General features: G+C 38.7%; 2 protein-coding genes across 4 annotated transcripts; both read right to left on the reverse strand.

Annotated features, from left to right (window-relative positions):
- Window positions 1-27: 27 nt before the first annotated feature.
- On the reverse strand, window positions 28-7,893 carry LOC144637675 (tetratricopeptide repeat protein 28-like). The gene is made up of 4 exons (XM_078496735.1): window positions 7,775-7,893; window positions 6,888-6,953; window positions 1,481-4,376; window positions 28-1,007 (listed from the first exon to the last, which is right to left on the reverse strand). The coding sequence occupies exons 3-4, from the start codon at window positions 4,363-4,365 to the stop codon at window positions 1,004-1,006; spliced, it is 2,889 nt and encodes a 962-aa protein (XP_078352861.1). The 5' UTR covers window positions 4,366-4,376; window positions 6,888-6,953; window positions 7,775-7,893; the 3' UTR covers window positions 28-1,003.
- Window positions 7,894-10,004: 2,111 nt separating this feature from the next.
- LOC144637674 (uncharacterized) lies at window positions 10,005-21,919 on the reverse strand. 3 transcript variants are annotated; one of them, XM_078496733.1, is made up of 3 exons: window positions 21,778-21,919; window positions 18,368-21,383; window positions 10,005-10,086 (listed from the first exon to the last, which is right to left on the reverse strand). In XM_078496733.1, the coding sequence occupies exons 2-3, from the start codon at window positions 21,370-21,372 to the stop codon at window positions 10,083-10,085; spliced, it is 3,009 nt and encodes a 1,002-aa protein (XP_078352859.1). In that variant the 5' UTR covers window positions 21,373-21,383; window positions 21,778-21,919; the 3' UTR covers window positions 10,005-10,082. The 3 variants fall into 3 exon arrangements, with proteins under 3 accessions (XP_078352859.1, XP_078352858.1, XP_078352860.1); XM_078496732.1 differs by lacking the exon at window positions 10,005-10,086 and adding an exon at window positions 17,493-17,728; XM_078496734.1 differs by lacking the exon at window positions 10,005-10,086 and adding an exon at window positions 17,702-17,741.
- Between the last annotated feature and the right edge of the window lie 1,882 nt (window positions 21,920-23,801).

The raw sequence follows: 23,801 nt of genomic DNA on the forward strand, positions 1-23,801 counted from the left end.
GTACTCGCGATCTGTTTTTATTTTATTGATGGTGTAATTGCTCTCCCTCCCCCACCCCTCTGGCTCTCTATCTTTTGGCTTACTCTTAATAGAAGAGATAAAGGAGACAAAAACAACAATCTTTATTGTACTCTTCTTGCCTTGACAATTTACAATTCTACAATATCAAGATATTTTATTAGAAATAAAATTAGAATACTAAAAAAACTTTAAACCTGGAACAAGTCTGTCCGAATCAAGACCGGCCGACGCGTATGGATAAAGCCTTGAATCATTAAATACAAAAGAAGCACCCCGCTTCTTTTTATACCACCCAAAATGTCAAGCATATGAAGTCCCTCACGGGAGATCAGACTTAAGGGGATCAAAATTTTGAGCCAAAGGCGGAAATCATTTCAGAGGCTTAATCCATCCACAAATGTAACTGTAAACCCAAAAACACTTTATTGAAAAACACATCTAGCAATTCGAAGAGATTTCAGTATCTCCTTAATTTCGAAATTGCAGTAATAGCAGTCACCATATGCATGACCAATAGTCACCCACGAGCATTGGATGTAAGAGACTAAAATGATATAATGTAAGAACAACATTTGTCGTCATATCAGAATTCATATGAAGTGGTAAAAACATTAGAAAATTTCGCACCCGCCATCAGCCCTAAAAGTCAGTGGTCGCGGCCGGTCGCCGACAAAGTCAACGAGAGCTGTATTTAACTGAGAAGCATTTTTAATTTTTTGGTTTTGGGAAAGTGGTCATTTTACGGGAGGTGGTCGCACAGGTGAGTTCGAGCGCATTTGACAAAATAAAAATAAAAAATCCGTGTAACATTTCTCTTGATATCGTTCCTACTCGAAGCATATTCAATCAGGCAAACAAAGCAAGCAAAACTCGATCGTCAAGCTACAAATATATTGTGTCAGTACGACTCAACACTAGCAAACAGTCTCTCAGCTGGATCATAAGTTCTTATTAGGTGGGGCTTAATAGGGCACTGATCAAGTCACCTAAAAGATAAAACAAAAAAACAAAAAAATAATGAGTATATCCCTCAGGTCTTGCGACATAACTACATTAGAAAAGTACGACGGGGGCTTCCCTAAACCTATTTATTTCCCATCGACGAAACAGCATAGATAGTACACTAGTTAGTTTGAACGATAAACGTATTTGAAATACATCATTAACTACCGAAAATAAAATTGAAAATATACAATACAACAAAATCTAACAGGAGGCTCCACGTCGGTGAGTGAAGCCTCAAACCTTTGATTTGAACACTTGAAGATAAAAAAGATTATATTCCGAAATCTGAAAGAGTTGAATAAAAAAATTAATTCTCGTAAAAAGTAAAACCCGTGAAAATTGTTGTTATTTTGGGACTTTCAAATCCCGAATGATTAAGTAGCCGACTCTTAAAAATAAATAAAAGCTAGTTACTTGTTAGGAAATATGGATTCTATTCATTATTTATACTTACTTTGTTTTTTCAAACTGAAATGTCACGTTATCACCAATCAGCATAAAAGGCGCCCACTGTCTCACTTCAGAATAGCCGTTACATCTCATCCACTTCATAGCCTCGTGGAGAGATTCACTGGCGCTATACCCACCAACAAGGTGGTCGTAGAAACGACTCATGAACCGCTCTGTCGCACTGTCTTCTAGAGCCCACAGTGCCACCAACACTGAGCGTGCACCAGATCCTAAGAATGCTCGAGCGATTCCAACAACTCCCTCGGCTCTTATCTGTCCACGTCCACTGTGACAGCAGCTTAGTACCACCAGTTTTGCTCGCAGTTGAACTTTTGAAATATCAGACATTGTCAATAAGTAGTCTTCTTCTTGTGGGATCCTGTTGAGAGTACGAAGAGCCGGAGCAAGGGCAATTTCTCCCCTTTCTGCATCACCGTGTGCAGCGATATGTATCAGACTCATTGAATTTAACACTTGAAGTACTGCTTGCTTAGTTGCTTGCTTTCCTAGCAAAGGCTTAACACCCAGCTTCTCTCCTATCATGGTTGCTTCGCTTTCTGCACAAGGCAGTGGTGAAATGTTCCTTAGACGTCCATGGAGATGCACCTCACCAACATCAGGATTCCCCACTATTAGTGCACCAGTCTGACTGTGATAGTCTGCTGGGCTGTCCTGAATGAGCTTGAGAGTCGTCAAGGAAGGAACGACGCGGATCCTGAAAGTCTCTGATAAGTAATTTCCACATTCATCAGGTAACGCGGCAAAAGGAATCTTGTATAAAGACCTTTCAGGAACAATGATGATTTCAGGACCCTTTAATAAGTCTACAACAGGTGCGATGACAAATTTGTGACACAGAGAAAGATTGCGTTTGAGACTATCCTGGTTATCTTTAACATCATTTCCATTTCGCGACGTTTTACGGATATCTTCCTCACAAGGTTGCTGTTGAATATCGTTCAAAGATCGGTCTTCGCAATGTTCCTTTGGTAAATTGTCAAAACTTCTGAAGCGTTCGTTGGTAAAAAACTCGTCCACATTTTTTGTCAGTCCTTTGGGAGCAATCACTTCTTTTCCATCCACATGTCTGAAATGCACGACTCCTCTTGCTTTCAAAATCCACAAAGCCATATCCTCATCAAAATAAGACAAGTATAGGCAAGTACAACTGAGTTCTTTGTCCATGACACTTTCAATGTCAGCCCATGATTGAGGATTAGCTGAGATTTGATTCTCCATGGAGTACTGAGCTGACATTAAATCTGCCAGAGCTCTGGCCCGACGAAGCTCTGAAACGTACAGAGCTTTATAAGGATTTCCAGTAGAACAGAGCAATGCAGTGAGTACCAAGTAGGGATAATAATGTTCGTGAGAAAAAGATATCTTAAATTGATCGTTGCTTCGTAGAAAACCTCGTAAGTCTTCGCATTTTTGAATACTTGGAAGGAGAAAAGTGAAAGCTTCCTGAATCTTACCTGCTCGAAGCATAACACATCCAAGATTGTAAAGACACATATATTGTTTCTTAACGTCTCCAATCTCTTCGCTTATTACAAGCGCCCTCTTATGATACTCTTCCGCCTTGACATATTTACCAACGAGTTCAAAAACTTTTCCAAGCTCTGCATAATTTGTGGCTTCTCCGTTTCTGTCTCCAGTTTTTTTACTGATCGTCAGCGCCGTCTCTAGATATTCTTTGGCTTTCGTGAAGTCACCAATTGATTTAAACAGAGCTCCAAGATTTCCGTAAACAGCGGTTTCTCCTTTTCTGTCACCAATTTCTTTACAGAGTGTAAGTGCTCTTTGAAGATATTCGTTAGCCCTGTCATATTTACCAAGAGATAGGAGCACAGCCCCGAGGTTTCCATAAACAGCTCCTTCTCCTTTTCGGTCGCCGATATCTCTTCTGATCGCAACTTCTTTCTCGTAATATTCTTTAGCTTTGAAATACTCACCAATACATTGAAACACGTTTCCAAGGTTTCCGTAACAGGAGGCTTCTCCTTCTCTCTCGCCGATTTCTTTTTTGATACCAAGTGCCACTTCAAGATACTCTTTTGCCTTCTCATATTCTCCAAGTGATTGAAGTACGGCTCCAAGGGTTACATAACATGTGGCTTCTCCTTTTTTGTCACCAATTTCTTTTTGGATGGTAATTGCTTTCTTATGATATTGTTTCGCCTTCTCGTATTCACCACAAGATTGAAACACATTTCCAAGGTGACAGTAACAGCGGGCTTCTCCGTTTCTGTCCATCATTTCCTTTTTAATCGTAAGTGCTTTCTCGTGATATTCTTTCGCCTTCTGATATTCTCCAACAAAATTAAACACTGTTCCAAGTTTATCGTAACAGAAGGCTTGTCCATTTCTGTCACCAATTTCTTTTCTGATGGCAAGTGCTCTCTCGTGATATTTTTTCGCCTTCTCGTATTTTCCAACTGACTGATACACTTCCCCAAGGTTTGCGTAACAGGAAGCTTCCCCATTTTTGTCACCAATCTCAGTACTGATTAGTAGTGCTTTCTCACTGTGCTCTTTTGCTTCTACGTACTTACTCTGACGAAGATGCAATGTCGCTAGTGTTAGGGTTATCCTACATTCTTCGAGCCTTTTGCCACATTCTCGGAAAATGTGAAGAATGTTTGTAGCGTATTTTATTGCACTTGTCCAATCATCGATAAGCCAGTAGGCCAGTAACATTGTCAAATATATCACCTTGTAAAGCAATTTAAATTTCTTTTTTTCTTTTATAAGTGGTGTGTTGTCGAGGATGAACAAACATTCTTTGCATAACTCGATGGCTTTTTGAACTCGACAGGTGTTGATAAGGAAATGTGCAACAATAAGGCCGATATTGGTGACTTGGATAACTTCTCCTATGTTGTTCATGTTAAGCACTTCTGTTTAAAAAAAGAGAATATAATCATTGTTAAAGTGTCCGTTAACATTTGTATTACATTAGCTGGGAAAAATCCTCTTAATGATATCAATAATATTTGTTGCAATTCTTACCCTTTTGTATGCTGTAACGTGTGAAATTCCTACCCTAATATACCTACAGTCTGAAAAGGTACCCCTTTCAGGAGGATCCTCACCGTTATTATTAAAGTCCACTGTAGGAAGTACCCCAACCCCCCGGGTTTGTATGTTATCAACTTCCAAACCTTTTTTTCGCCTTGCATTTGTTGTTGATTTAGATTACTGAACCAACAGGTCCTCTCAAAGAGGTATTAAGTTTATCATACAATATTATCATTTCAACTTCGGACTCTTAAATTTCATGGTAAAACGACACGTACAAAGCAGGAATTAATGTTGGTAAACTTAGCACAATTCTGTGCCAAATGACTGCTACCCCCCCCCCCCTTCCCCCCAAGCAATATTGAGAATTGACCATCTCACACACCGAGATCAGGGCATATATGTTTGTCAACATCGCTTGGGGGAAGGGGGAGTTAAGAAATGAACAATAACAGTGCCAAACCCATTTTTGACGTACAAAAAGGTTATTTGGTATGATTAAGACATCGCCTTCATAAGCGTCCCAAGTATTTTTGACCTACATTGTAGAATACAAAATAATCCAATTTTTCTATCTTTAAAATTCATATCAAATTCAAATCATGGAAAGTGAAATTAGGACTGTCGACGTTCTCAGCGTCATTAATTGTTCACCTTTAATGACTTAGAGAAATGAAAACTATTTATGTTGTCTTATTTTTTAACAAATTGTCTCTTTCAACAGCAACAAATGAAATATAAACACTCGACGTTACCTTAGGTTTGGTCAATGTTGCTACTTTTTAAACCTTGTATAAGTCCTTTATAGACTTAATATGCGAGGTAACCTTTATTACTGTAAAATGTATATCGTGTGAAAAAATACAACTGACAGTAAAATATGCGTTTGCTAAACAGGGATCAACAATCCTTGAAAATCACGATAACATAAGTATCGAACTCCTCTATCAATGAGACTAGCTTTCATTTTCGACTGGAATCTTTCTAACACAGAGCAGTATTAATTTAAAAGGAGAAATGAAGCACGAAATCAGAGTTGTGGCTGAGCCGGTTTCCGAGTCGCTGTTATTCGTTGGAGTTTTAGAACATGTTCGGCTTAACTTGCAAGGTCAAACGAAAATCAGCCTCGTGCTTCCTTTGAAAATGACACGCAAGCGCATATAACGTATTGTAGATACAGCACAATCATCCGATCTCTTACCTCCAGAAACGGTGAAATTTTTACAAGGTAACATGTATTTTTGTGACATTTTTCCCAGTCTAACATCGTTATTGATATTTAAGAAATAGAAAACATGTTCCGTGTTTCTATCGAGTTATAGAAACACGAGTGGAAGTTTGGGAGAACGAGAAATGCTGTGGGAACACGAGTCGATAGACGAGTGTTTCCACAGCTTTTTCGAGTTCTCCCAAACTTTCACGAGTGTTTCTATAACTCGATAGAAACACGGGAAACATGTTTTCTATTTCTTTTAGAAAACAGCACAAAGTAAATAACGCACATCAAAGTAATATTTAGCGCTTTATTTAACATCAAAACGTAGATTCTCTTCACCTCGCGGTTTTACGTCATGAACATAATCAGCCAATCATAGTAAGGGAGTCGATGAACAGAAATAAATCAACTGTTCAACATTTGATTGAAGGCTAAAATTCACCGTTTTTTGGCCAAACAAACAAAGAAACAGGCCCCAAAGTTAACGTAATTATAAGAAATAACTAAGCCGATGGTTTAACTGAAGTCGAGCACTGGAAGGAGTCAAGAATTGTGGTTAACCGAATGGTTTGACGACCGATGCTGTCGATCGAGCGACTCGAACCTTGGAGGTGAAATTGCATTATTTTCCTGTTAAAAGAAGTTTGACTCGGCATTCTGAACGAATACCTTGTCCTGTTGAGGAGCTGTGAATAGTTCTGAAGTGCTGCAAAGCCTAGAATGGAGTGAAGTTGCGCCAATTCATATACTTCTTTGAAAGGTCAGCCGCTTCGATAATTTCTTTGACAGACTATTTTTGAATGTGTAGCGGGCTCTGTAAACATCTTACTCGCTTGTTTTCAAGTGTGCAAATATTTGTTTAGTCTTAACCTGGTTTTTGTCAGCTGTGACATTAAAATTTGGCACAATTCTTAGTTGTTATTTATGCATTGCTTGTTTCAGCGCCGTGAATATTGATTGCCGTGTCTACGACAACTGTCTGTGTCTCCATCAAGTTATAGAAACACAATTTTTAACCAATCAGCGCACGTATTTACTTTGTGCTATTTTCTAATTCTTATTTGTTGTTTTAAAAAATTAAATTATAACACACTCGACTATAAGATGTTTTAGATTTATTTAAGAGAAGTAAGAACCCTTGCCTAGGTGCAAATAAAATTAAGTTTGTACTTACCACTTTCCCTGTGCCTTGTGAAAAGAATACAAAAGTAACAGCGGCAGTGAGCAACAGGAACTTTGTCTGCAAGATAAGAAAAATAATCCAACCGGTTTATATGAGTATATTGAATCTTTGGCCCACACTTTAACCAAATTCCCCGGAAACGAGGATCCAAATTCCTCGTTTATACTTTAGGAAATCTAGCAAGCAAAGAACAGAAACTCAGGAAACTGACCGGGAACGACTGTACGAATTACCAATACAGTCAACTCTCTCTTAACGGACACCTCTATAGGACAGACACCTTCATAAGACGGACACCTAGTGATGGTCCCTGCCGTTTTTTAGTCATTTCACTGTAACAAAACTCTGTGTAAGCCGGACGCCTCTTTAAGACGGACAACGGACACTTTGAAACCGCCAACGGACACGCACAAAAAGTTATTTTTTAGCGAACAATACTTTTCTGCAGTTCATAACTTGGTATCGACACGTAGCATAGTAAGTCAGCGCCTTTAGACTACCAGACTTACGAATAACAATTCGCTTTAACGTATTACTTTTCTGTGTATGGGCACCATAGAAGTAGTTTACTACTTACAGTATAACCGTTTGTAATGAACTAACGAATCAAATTTCTGATATTATTTTTGTTCCACCTTATAGGTTTTGCTAAAGTAAGCCACTCGAAACAGACATGTATTCGTTGTGCATAGCAGTTTAGCTTTATCATCTCAAAATTTCTGGTGTCACGTTAACTCGACGCTCTAAAAGGCGGACAAATCTCTAAGACGGACAGTTGGGGCTAGTCCCGACGGTGTCCGTCTTAGAGAGAGTTGACTGTACTGGTCATGAGAGAAAGTTAATTAGAGACTCGTAGTAAAACATAATAAAACACCTACCTTTGCGAGGTCATGCGCAATACGTATTTTTAATAGTTACAAACGCTTAATCGGCTCCTGTCTTCCTATCGGCCAAATGAAACTTGGCCAATTAGGTTGGATCATAACTTGGGTTAAACTTTCTGTACGTACCGCTCTATGAGAAGTCCAAATCGAAATGATAAAATCCACATTAGCCTGCGTCCTAAATGCAAACTTCCTTCGAAATTATCAATGACACATTAGTAACTATTAGATTTTCCGACCATGACATCACCTTTCAATTTCGACTGTAGTGTTTTCAATACACTGTGACAATAAAAATTGTACATTTTGTAATAAAATATAGGCTTTTTGACATCTTCAGCACAATGACTACACACTCATGGCAATTTTCTTGAGTGTATATCTTAATCTCGTCACTGAGTTTGTGTCATTCAGGCGAGTTTGAGCAGTTTGACATAGTGCTATTTTTGCATATTATCTGTCATTGCTACACTTAGTCTCATATATCTCACTTTCCCCTGTGTTTCAGTTTTCGCCGCATTAATTCAAGTCACGATACAGAATCTTGTTTGTGACACAATATTTCATCAGTTTATGATAATCCTTCCCTTGCATTTGCAAGGTCCTTCACTGGGAGAAGGAGGATGGGGAGGTGGTTTTTGTGTTAAGATAGGTTTGGGGACAGGCCTTTTTTTGATGTTTCGAGACGTGGAAATATAAATTCCCACATCTCGTGATATCAAATTGTCTCACCCTTGATCTAAGAAAAAAAAGGAAACGAGGCAACATGGGCTGACAACAACAATCTTTATTGTATTCTTCTTGCCATTACAATTTAAGATATTTTATTGGAAATAAAATAACAGTATTGGCTGCCTGGAATATCCATACGGGCTAGCGGAGCCAGGCAACCAGTTGATCTAACCATTTAATGAAAATAAACTACCGTAATGATTCGATTTAGCGCCCTCCTTCAAATAAGCGCCCCCTTCCGAATAAACGCCCCCCTTCGAATGTGTTTTTGCAAATAAGCGCCCCTATTCTAATAAGCGCCCCCATTCTAATTAGCGCCCCCGTTCTTATAAGCACCCCTATTCTAATAAGTGCCCCTATTGTGGATAACTGCCCATACTGAAGTTATTGACGTCAACTAGATAAACTCCTGACCGTTCGCCGTACAGTTCATGTATATATTTACTGCTAAAATGAACAATTATTTTAAAAGTAACTGAACTTTAAACAATTTCTAACTGTTACATTTTCTGTTATTGTTAGATACATTTGGTTGTTTCTCAAGAAATTAAATAAGCGCCCTGTCCCGAATAAGCGCCCTGTCTCGAATAAGCGCCCTCCCTCGAGGTGCCAAAAGTAAATAAGCGCCCCGGGCGCTAAATCGAATCATTACGGTACGCCCACAGAAGAAAATGGCAAAGATTGCAAATTTTAAAAAGTGTACTAAAAGGAACCAGTCTCTTTAAACCAAGACTGACCCGGTGACGTATGGATGGAGAGAATCATTAACTACACAGGAAGCACCCCGCTACTCTCATTTTTCTTTAACTACAGTCAAACATCCCGTAAGCGACCACCCAAAGTGTCAAGCACATGAAGTCCCTCACGGGAGGCCCATCTCCAGAGGATCTAAATTTTGAGCCGAAGACTGCAATCATTTCAGAGGCTTAATCCACCCACAAATTTAATCCCAAAACGCTTTATTCAAAAACACATCTAGCAATTCGAAGAGATTTCAGTACGTTCTCAATTTCCAAATTACAGTACTAACAGTCACGATGAACCAATAATCACTCGCTAGCATCGGATGTAAGAGAATAAAATGCTATAATGTAAGAACAATATTTGTCATCGTGTCAGGGTTGCAATGTGCCTCGTTACCCCATTGGTGTCCGTAGTGAGATCAGATCATATGAAGTGGTCGACGTCGCTTTAATACTGAAGGATAAAAACATTAGAAAATTTCGAACCTGCCATCAGCCCTAAAATTCAGTCGCGGCCGGTCGTCAACGAGGTCAACAAGAGTCTCCCCCTGTATTTAACTGAGAAGCAATTTATTTGGTTTTGAAAAAGTGGTCGTTTTACGGGAGGTGCTCGCACAGGGAAGGTAGAGCGCATTTGATAAATTAACAAAAAAAATCCGTGTAACATTTCTCTGAATATCGTTCCTGCTCGAAGCATATTCGATCAGGCTAACAAAGCGAGCAAAATTCAATCGTCAAGATACAATTAAATAGTGTTTACGACTCAACACTAGCAAGTAGTCTCTCAGCTGGGTCATTAGTTCTCACTTGATGAGGCACTTACCAAGTCACCTAAAAGAGAAAAAAAAAAACAGCAACAACAAAATGAACATACCTGCAAATTTTATTTCCCTTAGGTATTGCAACATAACTATAAGAAATGTACAACGGGAACTTCCCTAAACTTATTTATTTCCCGTCGTTGACTCAGCATAAAATAGTACACTAATATTGAATTATAAACGTACTTGAAATACATCATTAACTACCGAAAATAAAATTGGAAATATAATATGACAAAATTCGTCACTATTCGCGACTATTCGCGACTATTCGTCACTATTCGCACTATCCGTACTATTCGCTATTCGCGACTATTCGCTATTCGCTAATCGGGTTTTCCAGACACCCCGTCCGCCCATATTACATATTGTAGATACAACACATTCATCCGGTCTTTTACCTTTAGAAAGTGAAATTTTTACGAGGTAAACTGTCATTCTATTATGAAGTTTTTCCTAGTTTTACATCGTTATTGATTACTGATTAGAGTTTAAGTAAGTAATAACAGAAGTATGAACTCTTGCCTGGTGCAAATCAAATAAAGTTTCCTTAGCTTGTGCCGCGTGAAAAGAATACAAAAGCAACAGGGGCAGTTACAACAGGAACTTTGTCTGCAAGATACGAAAAAAAATCGTATATGTTTATACACGGCATCTTTGGCCTACGTTTTAATCAACTTTACTAAAACGAGAAGTCTTAATTCCTCGTTGTTCTTTATGAAATCAGGCAGGCAAAGGAGAATGCTTCAGAGTTAATCCACTGAGGGTTGATGATTTCTTATTTTAGAAAATTCCTTTACAAATATTGTAGTGCCTGATAACACCCCTCTGTAACAGACCTGGTGACACCTGATTTTCCACCAGGTTTTCAACACAAAATCGACCAGGGCAGTCAAAAATCCACCAGGTTGATTACTTTTTTTCACCAGGGAGGGTGTTGATATATTAAATCAACCAATTATTAATGCGAACTCTGTGAGCTAGTATGCAATAAACTTAGCGGGGTTGTCGTGCACAATTTTCCGCACCGATGTCGTCTAAGGGCTGTAGATGACACCGTCGTTTTTTTCGCATTGCACGTAAACAACTGAAGTAACACACTCTTTGTATCCTGCTCTTACACGAAGAAAGGTGGCGAAGGAGAAACGGCAAACGGGCCGTTTTGAGATCCCCGTGAGTTCTTTGTATCTAACAGTGAATTACCGCCACTAGATCCGCAATGGGTCAAATTTAGCAAATAATTGTCCCAATGAGCCAACGAATGGCCCTACTATTGACATGGTTAGTTTACCCTTGGACTAGACTTGCCTACAAGTCGAGCTCAGCAAGCGCAAAGAGAGAAAAGCACACAGAGCGCGGAAACGAGAAACGAGAAGCGAACGACTTTTAAAAAGTCTACCCTTGGGCTTAAAGCAGTCGCCGAGGTTATATTCCTAAAATCCTCTGAAATTCTCGCATGCACGTTTTTGTCCATCAGGGTATCAAACAAGGCACGCAATGCATGCAGAAGCGATGACGAACAGAAGAACAAATTCCGCCAATAACGTTATGATATAAGGTGATGGACTGACATCATCGTCTGAAAATGATTACACTTCCTTTTGATGCATGTTACTTTTCCAGTTCTTAGCAGGCCTACAGGCAGGATTTGAAACGACGGTTCTGAAAGATGCAAACGACGAAACGACGGATCTGAAAGATGCAATCGTGTGAACTCCGAAGATGTAAGCTACTCGGGAGCTCTTCCGCTTACTTCGCTCGCGTAATCCTTCTCTAGAGCCTATTCACAGGCTAGCTACTCGGGGTCCAGGAGGCATGCCTCCCCGGGATATTTTGAAAAAAAATAGACAGGCTAAAATCACATTTCGTGCGTTTTAAAAGGAGTTTCATATGCAAATAGGCACCTAAAATAAACTTAAAAAGCCACGATTATTTCTAGACCTTTTCAGTTAAAATCAAAGCGTCTTATTTTTGAAAGGGAAACTGGACGCGCTTCACCAGGCAATCAACCTTGCACTCGACGAATTACACCTGCCAAAACATACATTAACGACTAAAAATTCCTAAACTGCGCGTCGAAGGACTTTGAGAAAGTCTAGGTAAGCGTTAATTCAGCCAGATATTCGATAGTTTTTCAAAGAAATTGGGAGATTTTTTCGTGGGAATATAATTATTTTCTCAACTCCCTAGTTTGAACGTCTATCTAGCCCTGCTAATCTGAATACAAGTTTAATTACTTTTCCAGAAAGGTAAATGGCATAAATATTTATTATCAAAAGAGCCTAGCATCAAGAGACAGAATCAGCGCCTCTCCACTCGCGAGTGCACCAAGATAAATTTAAACTGTGTCATCTGTTTACTTTTAAAGTTGAAAAATGTTCAATATGCCGGCCCTTATTCGTTGATCCTTTTTTAGAAGGTCAAAGCATAAAAAAATCTAAATAAGAGAACCGTTTGCTTATATTTTTTACATGTCGAATAAATTATCTCTTTTTTGGATTTAGCGAGCAACGAAAAATACGTGTTAATTAATGACTGCTGTCCCCCAGCCCCGGGCTCCAGCCGTAGGCATCAATAGTCTCATGTAGGTGAAAGCTACACAAAGTTCTATTTAGACAGTACTTACAATTTGAGGCAGCTTAATTAAAATTTACCGTAATACGCCACTTGAATGATCTTGAATGTACTTGAATAACTGGCGTATATTTTACATCACATTGTGCCGGCGAGCTGCAAAGTTAAACATGATTTACATCAAGCGCCTCTCAAACTGCTCGAGGCTGCTTAATCGAAGGGAACAAGCCGCTTAATACTCACCAAGAATAAGCTGATTATCCTCTGCGTAGTTATTCAATAAAACGCTGTTAAAAGCCGGGTCAAAAATACTTCCAATCTTGGGCCGCGCGCGCTGTTCAAATCGCTCGATCTGAATCATTCACAAGTTCGAAATACATACAGTAAAGGAAACATATCTGTTTTGTCTCTTCAGTGACGTGCATGACAGCAGAACAAGCGACGAAAAGAATAGTAAAAGTTAACAATTACTTTTTGCTATATTTACTTTGAGTTATAGTCAATTTTTTTCCTGACCAGGTAAACAAAATTTTTTCACCGGGGAGGAAAAAAATCGACCAGGGATTTTTCAGATAATCACCAGGTACCAGGGAGGTCAAATTTCCACCAGGGAGGGCAAAATAACCCACCAGGTCGGGTTCCACCAGGTCTGTTACAGAGGGGTGTCTGATACACTTAACTTAGTCTCGGTAGAGCCTCAATTATACCAAATCATATGTTATGGCGAGCTTTTCTCTTGTGCGTTTCAGTAGAAAGAATGGTAAAGAAACTGAAGAGGAACGATTATAGAAATTAACAATACTGAGAGGAAATTAATGAGGGACTCAGAAGAACATAATAAACACCTTCCTTTGCAAGGTCCTGCGAGATACGTAAGGTAGTTTAGTTACAAACGCTAATTCGGTTCCTGTCTGCTTATAATAAAATAACTTCGCCAATTACTTTGAATAAAAACTTGGGTTAAACTTTCTGTACGTACCACTCTATGATAAGTCCAAATCGAAATGATAAAACCCGAGTTTAAGCCTGCGTCCTAAATGCAAACCTCCTTCAAAATTAACAATGACCCAAGTAAACCATCTCCATCGACTGGAGCGTTTCAATACACTGCCAAAACGGTATCAGATTTAAAGAAAGTTAATATAGGCTTTTCGACATCTCCGGCACAGTGACTACACACTTGTGGCAATTTTCTCGAGTTCTTAATCTCTTCACTGAGATTGTGTTATTCAGGTGAGTTTGAGGAGTTTGACGTACTGTTATTTTTGCATATATTATATTATCTGTCATTGCTACACTTAGTCTCACATATCTCACTTTCACCTGTGTTTCAGTTTTCTTCGCATTCATTCAATACACGACGCAGAATTTTGTTTATGACACAATATTTTATCAGTTTATGATAATCCTTCTCTTGCATTTGCAAGATCCTTCATAGACTAGTCGGTATTTGCGTAAAGTCATTCTCAGAAAAATGAAGGGGCATTTTTTAGTAAAAGTTGGTAACAGTAGTTTTCTTAAGTAATTTGACCTGCTGAAAACGAAAATACTTGTTACCAAAAATTTTTTTGCGATCTTCAGTCTCAAAATGACGTCACAAATAAAGACACCTAAGATGACGTCATTACACCGTTAACCCTATCCGTAACTTCCTGAATATTAAAGCAATCACAATGAAATTTAGAGGATATATAGTATGTCAAAAAATCTATTTTTTATAATACGTCATGTGTAATGGTTACGTCACATCACGTGACAATTACATCATGATGTCAAAACAGGCGCCATCTTGGATCCGCCATCTTGGATTTCATAATTTCCCAAAACGTCAGAAAACCGCCCAAAATTACTAAAAAAAGTACTCAAAATAAATAAAACGTTGCAAAAAACTAAAAAGGTGAAAATAATTGCATTAATGTTAACTTAATTTCATTAATAGAACACAAAAATTACAAATTTTGGAAAAGAAAAATATGCCCTTGACGACGAATTTGTAACACAAAGATCCGAAGAAAAGGTCAATTTCACGTTTTGTTGGAAATATATGGAAATGGACTCTATCCTCTTAATTCTCGCACGGGCTCATAGAGAGGGGATATGAGATCTGTACTTGCAAGTTTCCGCCCGATGTTGCCATATGAAGGGAAACTTCCTTTTCAAATGGAATGCAAGCAAATTCAGCCAGGTCAGTGCTGATCACAGTCTTGAATGGCTAAATGAGATAGGGAAAAGAGGAGGAGGGATCGTGGACATATCCAAGAAGTAATCAGCATTGAGTAGAGTGGCACTGTTCTATAATCCCCTGTCACAGATTGCTGATATTACACACACAATGTTTGGATTGAGCCAAGAAGTTTTCCCGCAACAAGTCTACTCCTGGTAGGAAAGATTGGGGCAAGAAGGATGAATCTTTATTGCTCGCCATCATTAAGTAATTATAAGTATTTTCGCCACCAGAAAATCAAACCTGACTTTATAGCATTGCCACGAACGATCTGTCGCTGTTAAATACCAAAGAGCTTGGTCAAAAAAAGCAAAAACAGGTGAGAGAATTTGTGGTGCAAAAGGTTGGAAACTGTGTCTTGACAGGAGCAAGATGAATCGTCAAAGATGCACAAGAATAACGCTCCAACTTTCGATAACTTAAAAGCCCTATCATTGCCTATAAAGCTGGTTGTTCAGTACTTTTATTTCTTCTAAGATATATTTGAAGCAAAAACACCGCCAATATGAATAAGTATAAGGCAAAGATGTAAATGACTATTTCCTAATAGCGAAACGTCCAAGGAATGTGTTCGCAATTTTTAAATGAAACCGTTCCTTTTTATAGACCCAACGAAGATTCCATAACGGTAAAGGTATAGATCTCAGTTGTTTCTTTAACTTTTAGCCACAGTTGAACAGCCTATAGAGTCGACAGTATTTATTATATTTTTCATTCAGCATTTCAATTATCCTGTCGCTGTGTAGTTAAATGGCAAGCTATATGTGGCGTCATTACATGACGCCACAGGTTGCCTGGAATGCTTTCTGTGGCCTATTCTAAAAAAAGGCAGGAACTAGGTTGGAGGCAATTTATTTGGTATAAAAAGATGCAAATATAGTGCATACGGCTTAGAACCTATTTTTATTCACAAAGTTAACCCTATCCAGACCTGTAGGGGAAGGTGGGAGGGGGAAGTAACCGCGCTAACTTTTAACGCTTATAACTTTTTCAAGATTTAACCGAACACTGCCAACTTTGCGAGTTTATCTAAAATTTATCTGGGAATAATTTGGAAGGATAGGTTGTTGTTTGGGGAACTTGACATTACAATGGCAATGACATTTTGACAGGAATGTTTTCCAAAATGTGTGATTTTTGTGTTCTATTAATGAAATTAATAGAACACAAAATCTTTTTAGGTTTTTTGTTTTGCACCGTTTTATTTATTTTGAGTACTTTTCAGTAATTTTGGGCGATTTTCTGACGTTTTGGAAAAAAATTTGAAATTCAAGATGGCGGATCCAAGATGGCGCCTGTTTTGACATTATGATCTGTAATTGCCACGTGATGTGACGTAATCATCCCACGTGACGTATAACAAAAGATAGATTTTCGGACAAACTATATATCCTCTAAGTTTCACTGTGATTGTTTTAATATTCTGGAAGTTATGGTTAGGGTTAACGGTGCAATGGCGTCATGTTAGGTGCCTTTTTTGTGACGTCATTTTCAGACTGAAGATCGCAAAAGAATTTTTGGTAACAAGCATTTTCGTTTTCAGCAGGTCAAATTACTTAAGAAAAATCCTGTTACCGACTTTTACTAAAAAATGCGTCATAACTTTCAAATTTTATGAAAGTCGTCTAGTCTATCACTGGGAGAAGGAGGATGGGGAGGTTTTTTTGCGTTCAGATAGGTTTGGGGACTTGCCTTTTTTGATATCACTAGGAGTGGAAATATTAATTTCCACACCTCGTGATATCAAATTGTCTCACCCTTGATCGAAGAGAAAAAAGGAAACAACATGCGCTGACGGCAATAATCTTTATTATACGCTTCTTGCCTTTACACTTTACAATTCAAGATATTGTATTAAAAAAATATAATACTGGCTACCTGGAATAAACATAGGGACTAGCGAGGCCAGGCAGTTGATATAAGCATTTAATAAAAAAAAGCTACACCGACAGTGGAAAATGGTAAAGATTGTCAATCAAAGTGTACTAAAAGTCTTAAAAAAACTCGGAACCTTGAACCAGTCTCTCCAAATCAAGACTGACCCGGAGACGTATGGATGGTGCCTTGGGGGAATCATTAACTACCCAAGGAGCACCCCGCTATTATCAACTTCCGTTAACTACAGTCAAACATCCCGTAAGCGACCACCCAAAATGTCAAGCATATGAAGTCCCTCACAGTAGGTCAGACCACAGGGATCTAAATTTTGAGCCGAAGGCTGCAAGCATTTAAGAGGCTTAATCCATCCACAGATACATCGGTTAACCCAAAACGCTTTATTCAAAATCACATCTAGCAATTCTAAGAGATTTCAGTGCGTCCTCAATTTCCAAATTGCAGTACTAGCAGTGTCACGATGAACCAATAGTCATTAGCGAGCATTGGATGTAAGAGACTAAATGTCAAAATGTAAGAACAAAGTTTGTCATCAAATCAGGGTATGTTGTAATGTTTCTCGTTACCCAATTGGCGCCCATAGTGAGGTCAGATCATATGAAGTGGTCGCTTACTGAAGGATAAATAATAAAATTAACCCCCCAAAATAGGGGCCGGGGCCGGGCCCCAAAAAAGCTCCCCACAAAATAAAAAAGAAAAAAAAAAGGGAAAGTGGTCGCTTATGGGAGGTAGGCTCGAGGGTATCTTACAAAATTAAAAAAAAGAAAAAATATATGTAATATTTCTCTTTAGATCTTTCCTGCCCGAAGCATTTTCAGTCAAAAAAACGAGCAAAGTAAACTGTCAGAGCAAATTCGATAGTCAAGTTACAGTTATAGCGTTTACAACTCAACCCCAACAAATAGTCTCTCAGCTGGGTCAAATCAGTTTCGTGTTTAAGATCTCACTTGATGGCGCACTGATAAAGTCACCTTAAAGAGAAAACAAAACAACAATAAAAAAAATAAACATACCAGCAAATTATCCCACTATATAAAAATATGCTATAATGTAATCTTTTGGTCAGGTATACCAAAGTCAATTTGAGATAACCCATTTCATAAACTTTGAAGCTACTAAACTTTATATCAAAAGCTAAAACAGTAAAGAACCTGAGATCCAATAAATTGTCATAAATGAACATGTATTTTACTACCGAGACCAAAACAAGAACTTAAAAGACTTGCGAAATAACTATTAGAAAAGTACAGTTGGGAATTCCCCATTGGGTTGAATGATACACGTACTTGAAATACATCATTGACTACTGAAAATAAAATTCAACAATATAATGCGAAAAAATCTAACAGGAGGCTTCACCTCAGTGGGTGGAGCCTCCTAGCAAAATCTTTACTGATTTTCATATTGTTATAACAGTATCACAGTAAAGATCGCTCAAAGTGTTGAATAGAAAGTTTTACTTCTCGCAAGTAATTTCTGTATAATTTTACAAGTCAAGATTACGACTTTAGCGTCCCCAAAAAGTAACAACTCTTAAAAATAAATAAAAGGTTGTCACTTATTAGAAAAATTGAAGTCTTTTCTTTTTGAAACTTACTTTGATTTTCCGAAATCAAATCTCACGTTATCACCAATCAGCATAAAAGGTGCCCACTGTCTCACTTCAGAATAGCCGTTACATCTCATCCACTTCATGGCCTCGTGAAGAGATTCACTGGCGCTATCCCCACCAACAAGGTGCTCGTAGAAACGACTCATGAACTGCTCTGTTGCACTGTCATTTACAGCCCACAGTGCCACTAATACTGAGCGTGCACCAGATCCTAAGAATGCTCGTGCGACTCCAACAACTCCTTCAGCTCTAATCTGTCCTCGTCCACTGTGACAGCAGCTTAGTACTACAAGTTTAGCACGCAGCTGAACTTTTGATATATCAGACATTGTCAATAAGTAGTCTTCTTCTTGTGGGATCCCGTTAGGAGTACGAAGAGCCGGAGCAAGGGCAATTTCTCCCCTTTCTGCATCACCGTGTGCAGCGAAATGTATCAGACTAACTGAATTTATCGCTTGAAGTACTGCTTGCTTAGTTGCTTGCTTTCCTAGCAAAGGCTCAACACCCAGCTTCTCTCCTATCATGGTTGCTTCTCTTTCTGCACACGCCAGTGGTGAAATGTTCCTTAGACGTCCATGGAGATGCACCTCACCAACATCAGGATTTCCCACTATCAGTGCACCAGTCTGACTATGATAGTCTGCTGGGCTGTTCTGAATGAACTTGAGAGTCGTCAGGGAAGGAACGTAGCGGATTCTGAAAGTCTCTGATAAGTACTTTCCACTTTCATCGGGTAACGCGGCAAATGGAATGTTGTATAAAGACCGTTCAGGAACAATGATGATTTCTGGACCCTCTATTAAGTCCATTACTGGAGCGATGATCCATTTGTGGGACAGAGAAAGATTCCGTTTGAGGCTCTCTTGGTTATCTTTACCATCATATCGAATTCGCGAAGATTTACGGGTATCTTTCTCACAAGGTTTCCGTTCAATATCGTTCAAAGATCGGTCTTCGCAATTTTCATCTTTTAAAATGCCAAAACTTCTGAAGCGATCGTTACTGAAAAACTCGTCCAAATTTTCGATCAATCCTTTGAGAGCAATCGTTTCTTTTCCATCCACATCTCGGAAATGAACGACTCCTCTTGCTTTCAGAATCCACAAAAAGATATCCTGATCAAAATAAGACAAGTATAGGCAAGTGCAACTGAGTTCTTTGTCCATGACACTCTCAATACCAACCCATGATTGAGGATTAGCTGAGAATTGATTCTCCACGGAGTACTGAACTGACATTAAATCTGCAAGAGCTCTGGCCCGACGAAGTTCTGAAACGTAAAGCGCTTCATTGGGAGTTCCAGCAGAACAGAATAGTACAGTGAGTATCCAGTAAGGGTAATAATTTTGGTGCAAAAAAGATATCTTAAACTGATCGTTGTCTCGTAGAAAACCTCGTAAGTCCTCGCATTTCTGAATACTTGGAAGAAGATACGACAAAGCGTCCTGAATCTTTCCTGCAAGAAACATAACCCATCCAAGATTGCAGAGGCATTTGGATTGTTTCTTAACGTCTCCAATCTCTTCGCTTATTGCAAGCGCCCTCTTATGATATTCTTCAGCCTCGACATATTCACCAAGGACTTCAAAAAGAACTCCAAGATTTGCACAAATTGAGGCTTCTCCGTATCTGTCGCCAATTTCTTTACTGATCATAAGTGCCTTCTCTAGGTATTCTTTAGCTTCCTTGTAGTCACCAATTGATTTAAACACAATTCCAAGGTTTCCGTAAACAAGGGATTCTCCTTTTTTGTCACCAGTTTCTCTGCTGAGAGCAAGTGCTTTCTGAAGAAATTCGTTTGCCTTGGCATATTTACCAAGAGAGAGGAACACAGTCCCAAGGCTTCCAGAAGCAGCTCCTTCTCCTTTTCTGTCACCAATTTTTCTGCTGATCGCAACTGCTTCCTCATAATATTTTATAGCCTTGACATACTCCCCAACAGATTGAAACACGTTCCCAAGGTTTCGGCAACAGCAGGCTTCTCCGTCTCTGTCGCCGATTTCTTTTTTGATCGCAAGTGCTACCTCAAGATATTCTTTCGCGTTCTCATATTCTCCCAGTGATTCAAGTGCAGTTCCAAGATTTCCATAACAGGAGGCAACGTCTTTTCTGTGGCCAATTTCTTTAGAGATCGTAAGTGCTTTCTCGTGATATTCTTTCGCCTTCTCAAACTCACCAAAAGATTGAAATACAATTCCCAGGTTCCCATAACAACAGGCTTCTCCGTTTCTATCCCCCATCTCCTTTTTGATCATGAGTGCTTTCTCGAGATATTCTTTCGCCTTGCAATATTCTCCAACAGATTCAAACACAGTTCCAAGGTGTTCGTATTCGACAGCTTCACCATCTCTGTCACCAATGTCTTTTTTTATCGCAAGGGCTCTCTCGTAATATTCTTTTGCCTTGTAACATTCCCCAACAGATTGAAACACCTCTCCAAGTTTTCCGTAACATAAGGCTTCTCCATTTCTGTCACCAGTTTCTTTGCTAATGGCAAGTGCTTTCACGTGATATTTTTTCGCCTTCTCATATTCTCCAACTGATTGATACACCGCCCCAAGGTTTACGTAACATAACGCTTCTTTATTTTTGTCACCAATTTCTGCACTGATTAGTAGTGCTTTCTCACTGAGATCTTTTGCTTCTACGTACCTACTCTGATCAAGATACAATGCCGCTAGTATTATGCTTATGCCACATTCTTCCAACCTTTTGCCGCATTCGCGGAAAACTTGGAGATTTTTTCTTGCGTATTTTATTGCATTTGTGTAATCATTGATATGCAAGTACGCCGTTACCATCGTCCAATATATCTCCTCGTAAGGTAATGCAAATTTCTTCTTTTCTTTTATGAGTGGTGTGTTGTCGAGGATGAACAGACATTCTTTGCATAACTCGATGGCTTTTAGAACTCGACGGGTGTTGAAAAGGAAATTGGCAACAATGAGGCCGATAGAGATGATTTGTACAATTTCCTCTCTGTCGCTCATGTCAAGCAGTTCTGTCAAAATAAGAAGAGAATGAAATTAAAGTTGAAATTTCCGTTTATGTTTGAAAAAAGGATTTTCAGTAAAGTCGAACTAACGACAAACCGATCAAGTATTCTGGCCTCTCACAAGTTTTGATTGAAATCTGAACAGTTATACCGTTGTGCAAGTGTACGTTTTATACGTGAAAAATTTCCGATTGTACATATAAATAGCGCTAACTCGATCTCGTACCACCAGAAAGTGAAATTTTTACAAAGTAAAATGTCGTTTTACCTTGAAATTATTCGCAGTCTTACATCGTTATTTCTTCTTTCTTATGATCAATGATAACACACTCAACTATAAAATCTTCAAGAGTAGTATGGGCCCTTGCCTCGGTGCTAATCAATTTAGGTTTGTACTCACCACTTCCCTTGTGCCGTGTAGAAAGAATACAAAAGTAACAGCGGCAGTTAACAACAGGAACTTTGTCTGCAAGATAAGAAAAAATCACCCCGGTTTATTTAACCACTTTCACTGAAACGAAATGTCTCAATTCCTCGTTTGATGCACTCAGGGTTAATGATTTCTATTTTTTTTTTCAAAATCCCTTCACAAATATTGCAACATTAGTGCCTGTGCCTTTGCCTTTCCAAACCATATGATATGGCAAGCTTTACTCTTGTGAGCTAAGAAGATAGAATGGATACAAAAACTGAATAGAAACGGTTACACGAATTACAAATACTGAGGGAAAATTAACGAGAGACTCTGCGGACTCAATAGAACATAACAAAACACAAACCTTTGCAAGGTCCTGCGATTTACGTATTTGAAGTAGTTACAAACGCTTAATCGATTCTCTCTTCTTATTACGGAAATTAACGTTGTCAGATGCTTCAGTGATCAAAACTTGGGTTAAACTTTTTGTGCGTACCGCTCTATGAGTAGTCCAAATCGAAATAATAAAATCTACATTAGCCTGCATCTTAAATGAGAACTTCCTTCAAAATTAACAATGACGACAAGTAATTATTAAATTTCTCAACCATGTGATCACCTTTCAATTTCGACTGTAGTCTTGTCAATACACTGTGAAATAAAAGTACCAGCTGAAAGGAAGTTAAGGATGTAGGCTATTTGACATCTTACGCACAGTTGCTATACAATTACGACAATTTCCTCGAGTCCATAGTTTAATCTCGTCACTCGCTTTGTGTTAGCAGGAGAGTTTGAGCAGTTTCACGTAGTAGTGCTATTTTTGCATATTATATTATCTGTCATTGCTACACTTAGTCCCACATATCGAACTTTCCCCTATGTTTCAGTTTTCTTCGCATTAATTCAACTCACGGCCCAGAATGTTGTTTTTGATACAATATTTCATCAGACTATGATAATCCTTCCTCATTTGCAGGCCCTTCATTTAACTTCGTCCCTTCTCCTTCATTGGGCCTAGGAAGGATGGGGAGAGGGTCTCTGGGCTTAGGATAGGTGTACCCCCTTGTATCCCTTCCCCGTGTGGGCCGCTACATCATCGTGCCGCCAGAATGTTAATTTCTGATAATTCTACCCCATTCCTCTCGATCGTTCGTCCCCATGCCTCTCAATCGTTAAAAACAAAATTTTCCTATGTCGTCCTATGACCAAACAAATGGCTACGGTTTTTCATTTCTGCAGCGACTATTCCATTCTATTTTTGGACCTCTGTTATCACCTAAGTACTAGTTACCGACTTTGCATACTTGCTTCCTCAACTACTAAAAACTACTTACTGCAGGCGAAAATAAAAGAAGGTCACTTAAGATAACTTAAAAGTAGACTATGTCTTCATGCTCAAAGCTGCTTCTTCGCAATATAAATTAATCTTTCTGAACACTCACTTTTTCTACTAGACCTAACTTCCCGTTATTAGCGTGTGCACAGTTTTATGAAACATTGAGGCTTTTTTTATGTGTCTGAGTTCACGATAAAGATGAATAATAAGATATTTTGTGTAGCGGCAAACCTCTAGATTTGAATCCCATGTAGTTGATAAAAAGCACATTCATTAAAATACAAAAAGCTTTTCTCTCCCTCTCTCTATTCTCCAAGTCCCACAAAAAATAAACTAGAACTGAGTTCATTTTACAATCAATAAATCATTCCATAAATCTTGGCGAGTGAATGTTCGTCGCTCAATCTCTAGTCTAAAGTTGTCTTGTAATAGAAAATTAATTATGTCAAACGTCATTGGTTAAATAACCGGAAGATTCGAAATAATTGCGGAGTTGTACATGAGATTCCTTGTGCAAGGCAAATCGAGCACAATTTTACCTTTCAACTGCTACTGCGGCTAAAGAAAAGAAAAACCCCGGAAAACAAATTAAATATCCATTTTATTAAATTATGCTTCCACATAATTTGGCTTAAGGTCGCGGGGGATACCTACAGCATGAATAAATTTATTA

This window comes from Oculina patagonica, chromosome 14 (genome assembly GCF_052425735.1).
Source record: "Oculina patagonica isolate OP01 chromosome 14, crgOcupat, whole genome shotgun sequence".
Taxonomy (NCBI): Eukaryota; Metazoa; Cnidaria; class Anthozoa; order Scleractinia; family Oculinidae; genus Oculina; species Oculina patagonica.

Coding starts and splice junctions, on each gene's coding strand:
- LOC144637675 (XM_078496735.1), bottom strand. CDS start 4,365: ATGAACAACATAGGAGAAGTTATCCAAGTCACCAATATCGGCCTTATT.
- LOC144637674 (XM_078496732.1), bottom strand. CDS start 21,372: ATGAGCGACAGAGAGGAAATTGTACAAATCATCTCTATCGGCCTCATT. Junction 17,729..18,367: donor TTTGATTTCGGAAAATCAAA/GTAAGTTTCAAA, acceptor TGACTTTATCAG/TGCGCCATCAAGTGAGATCT.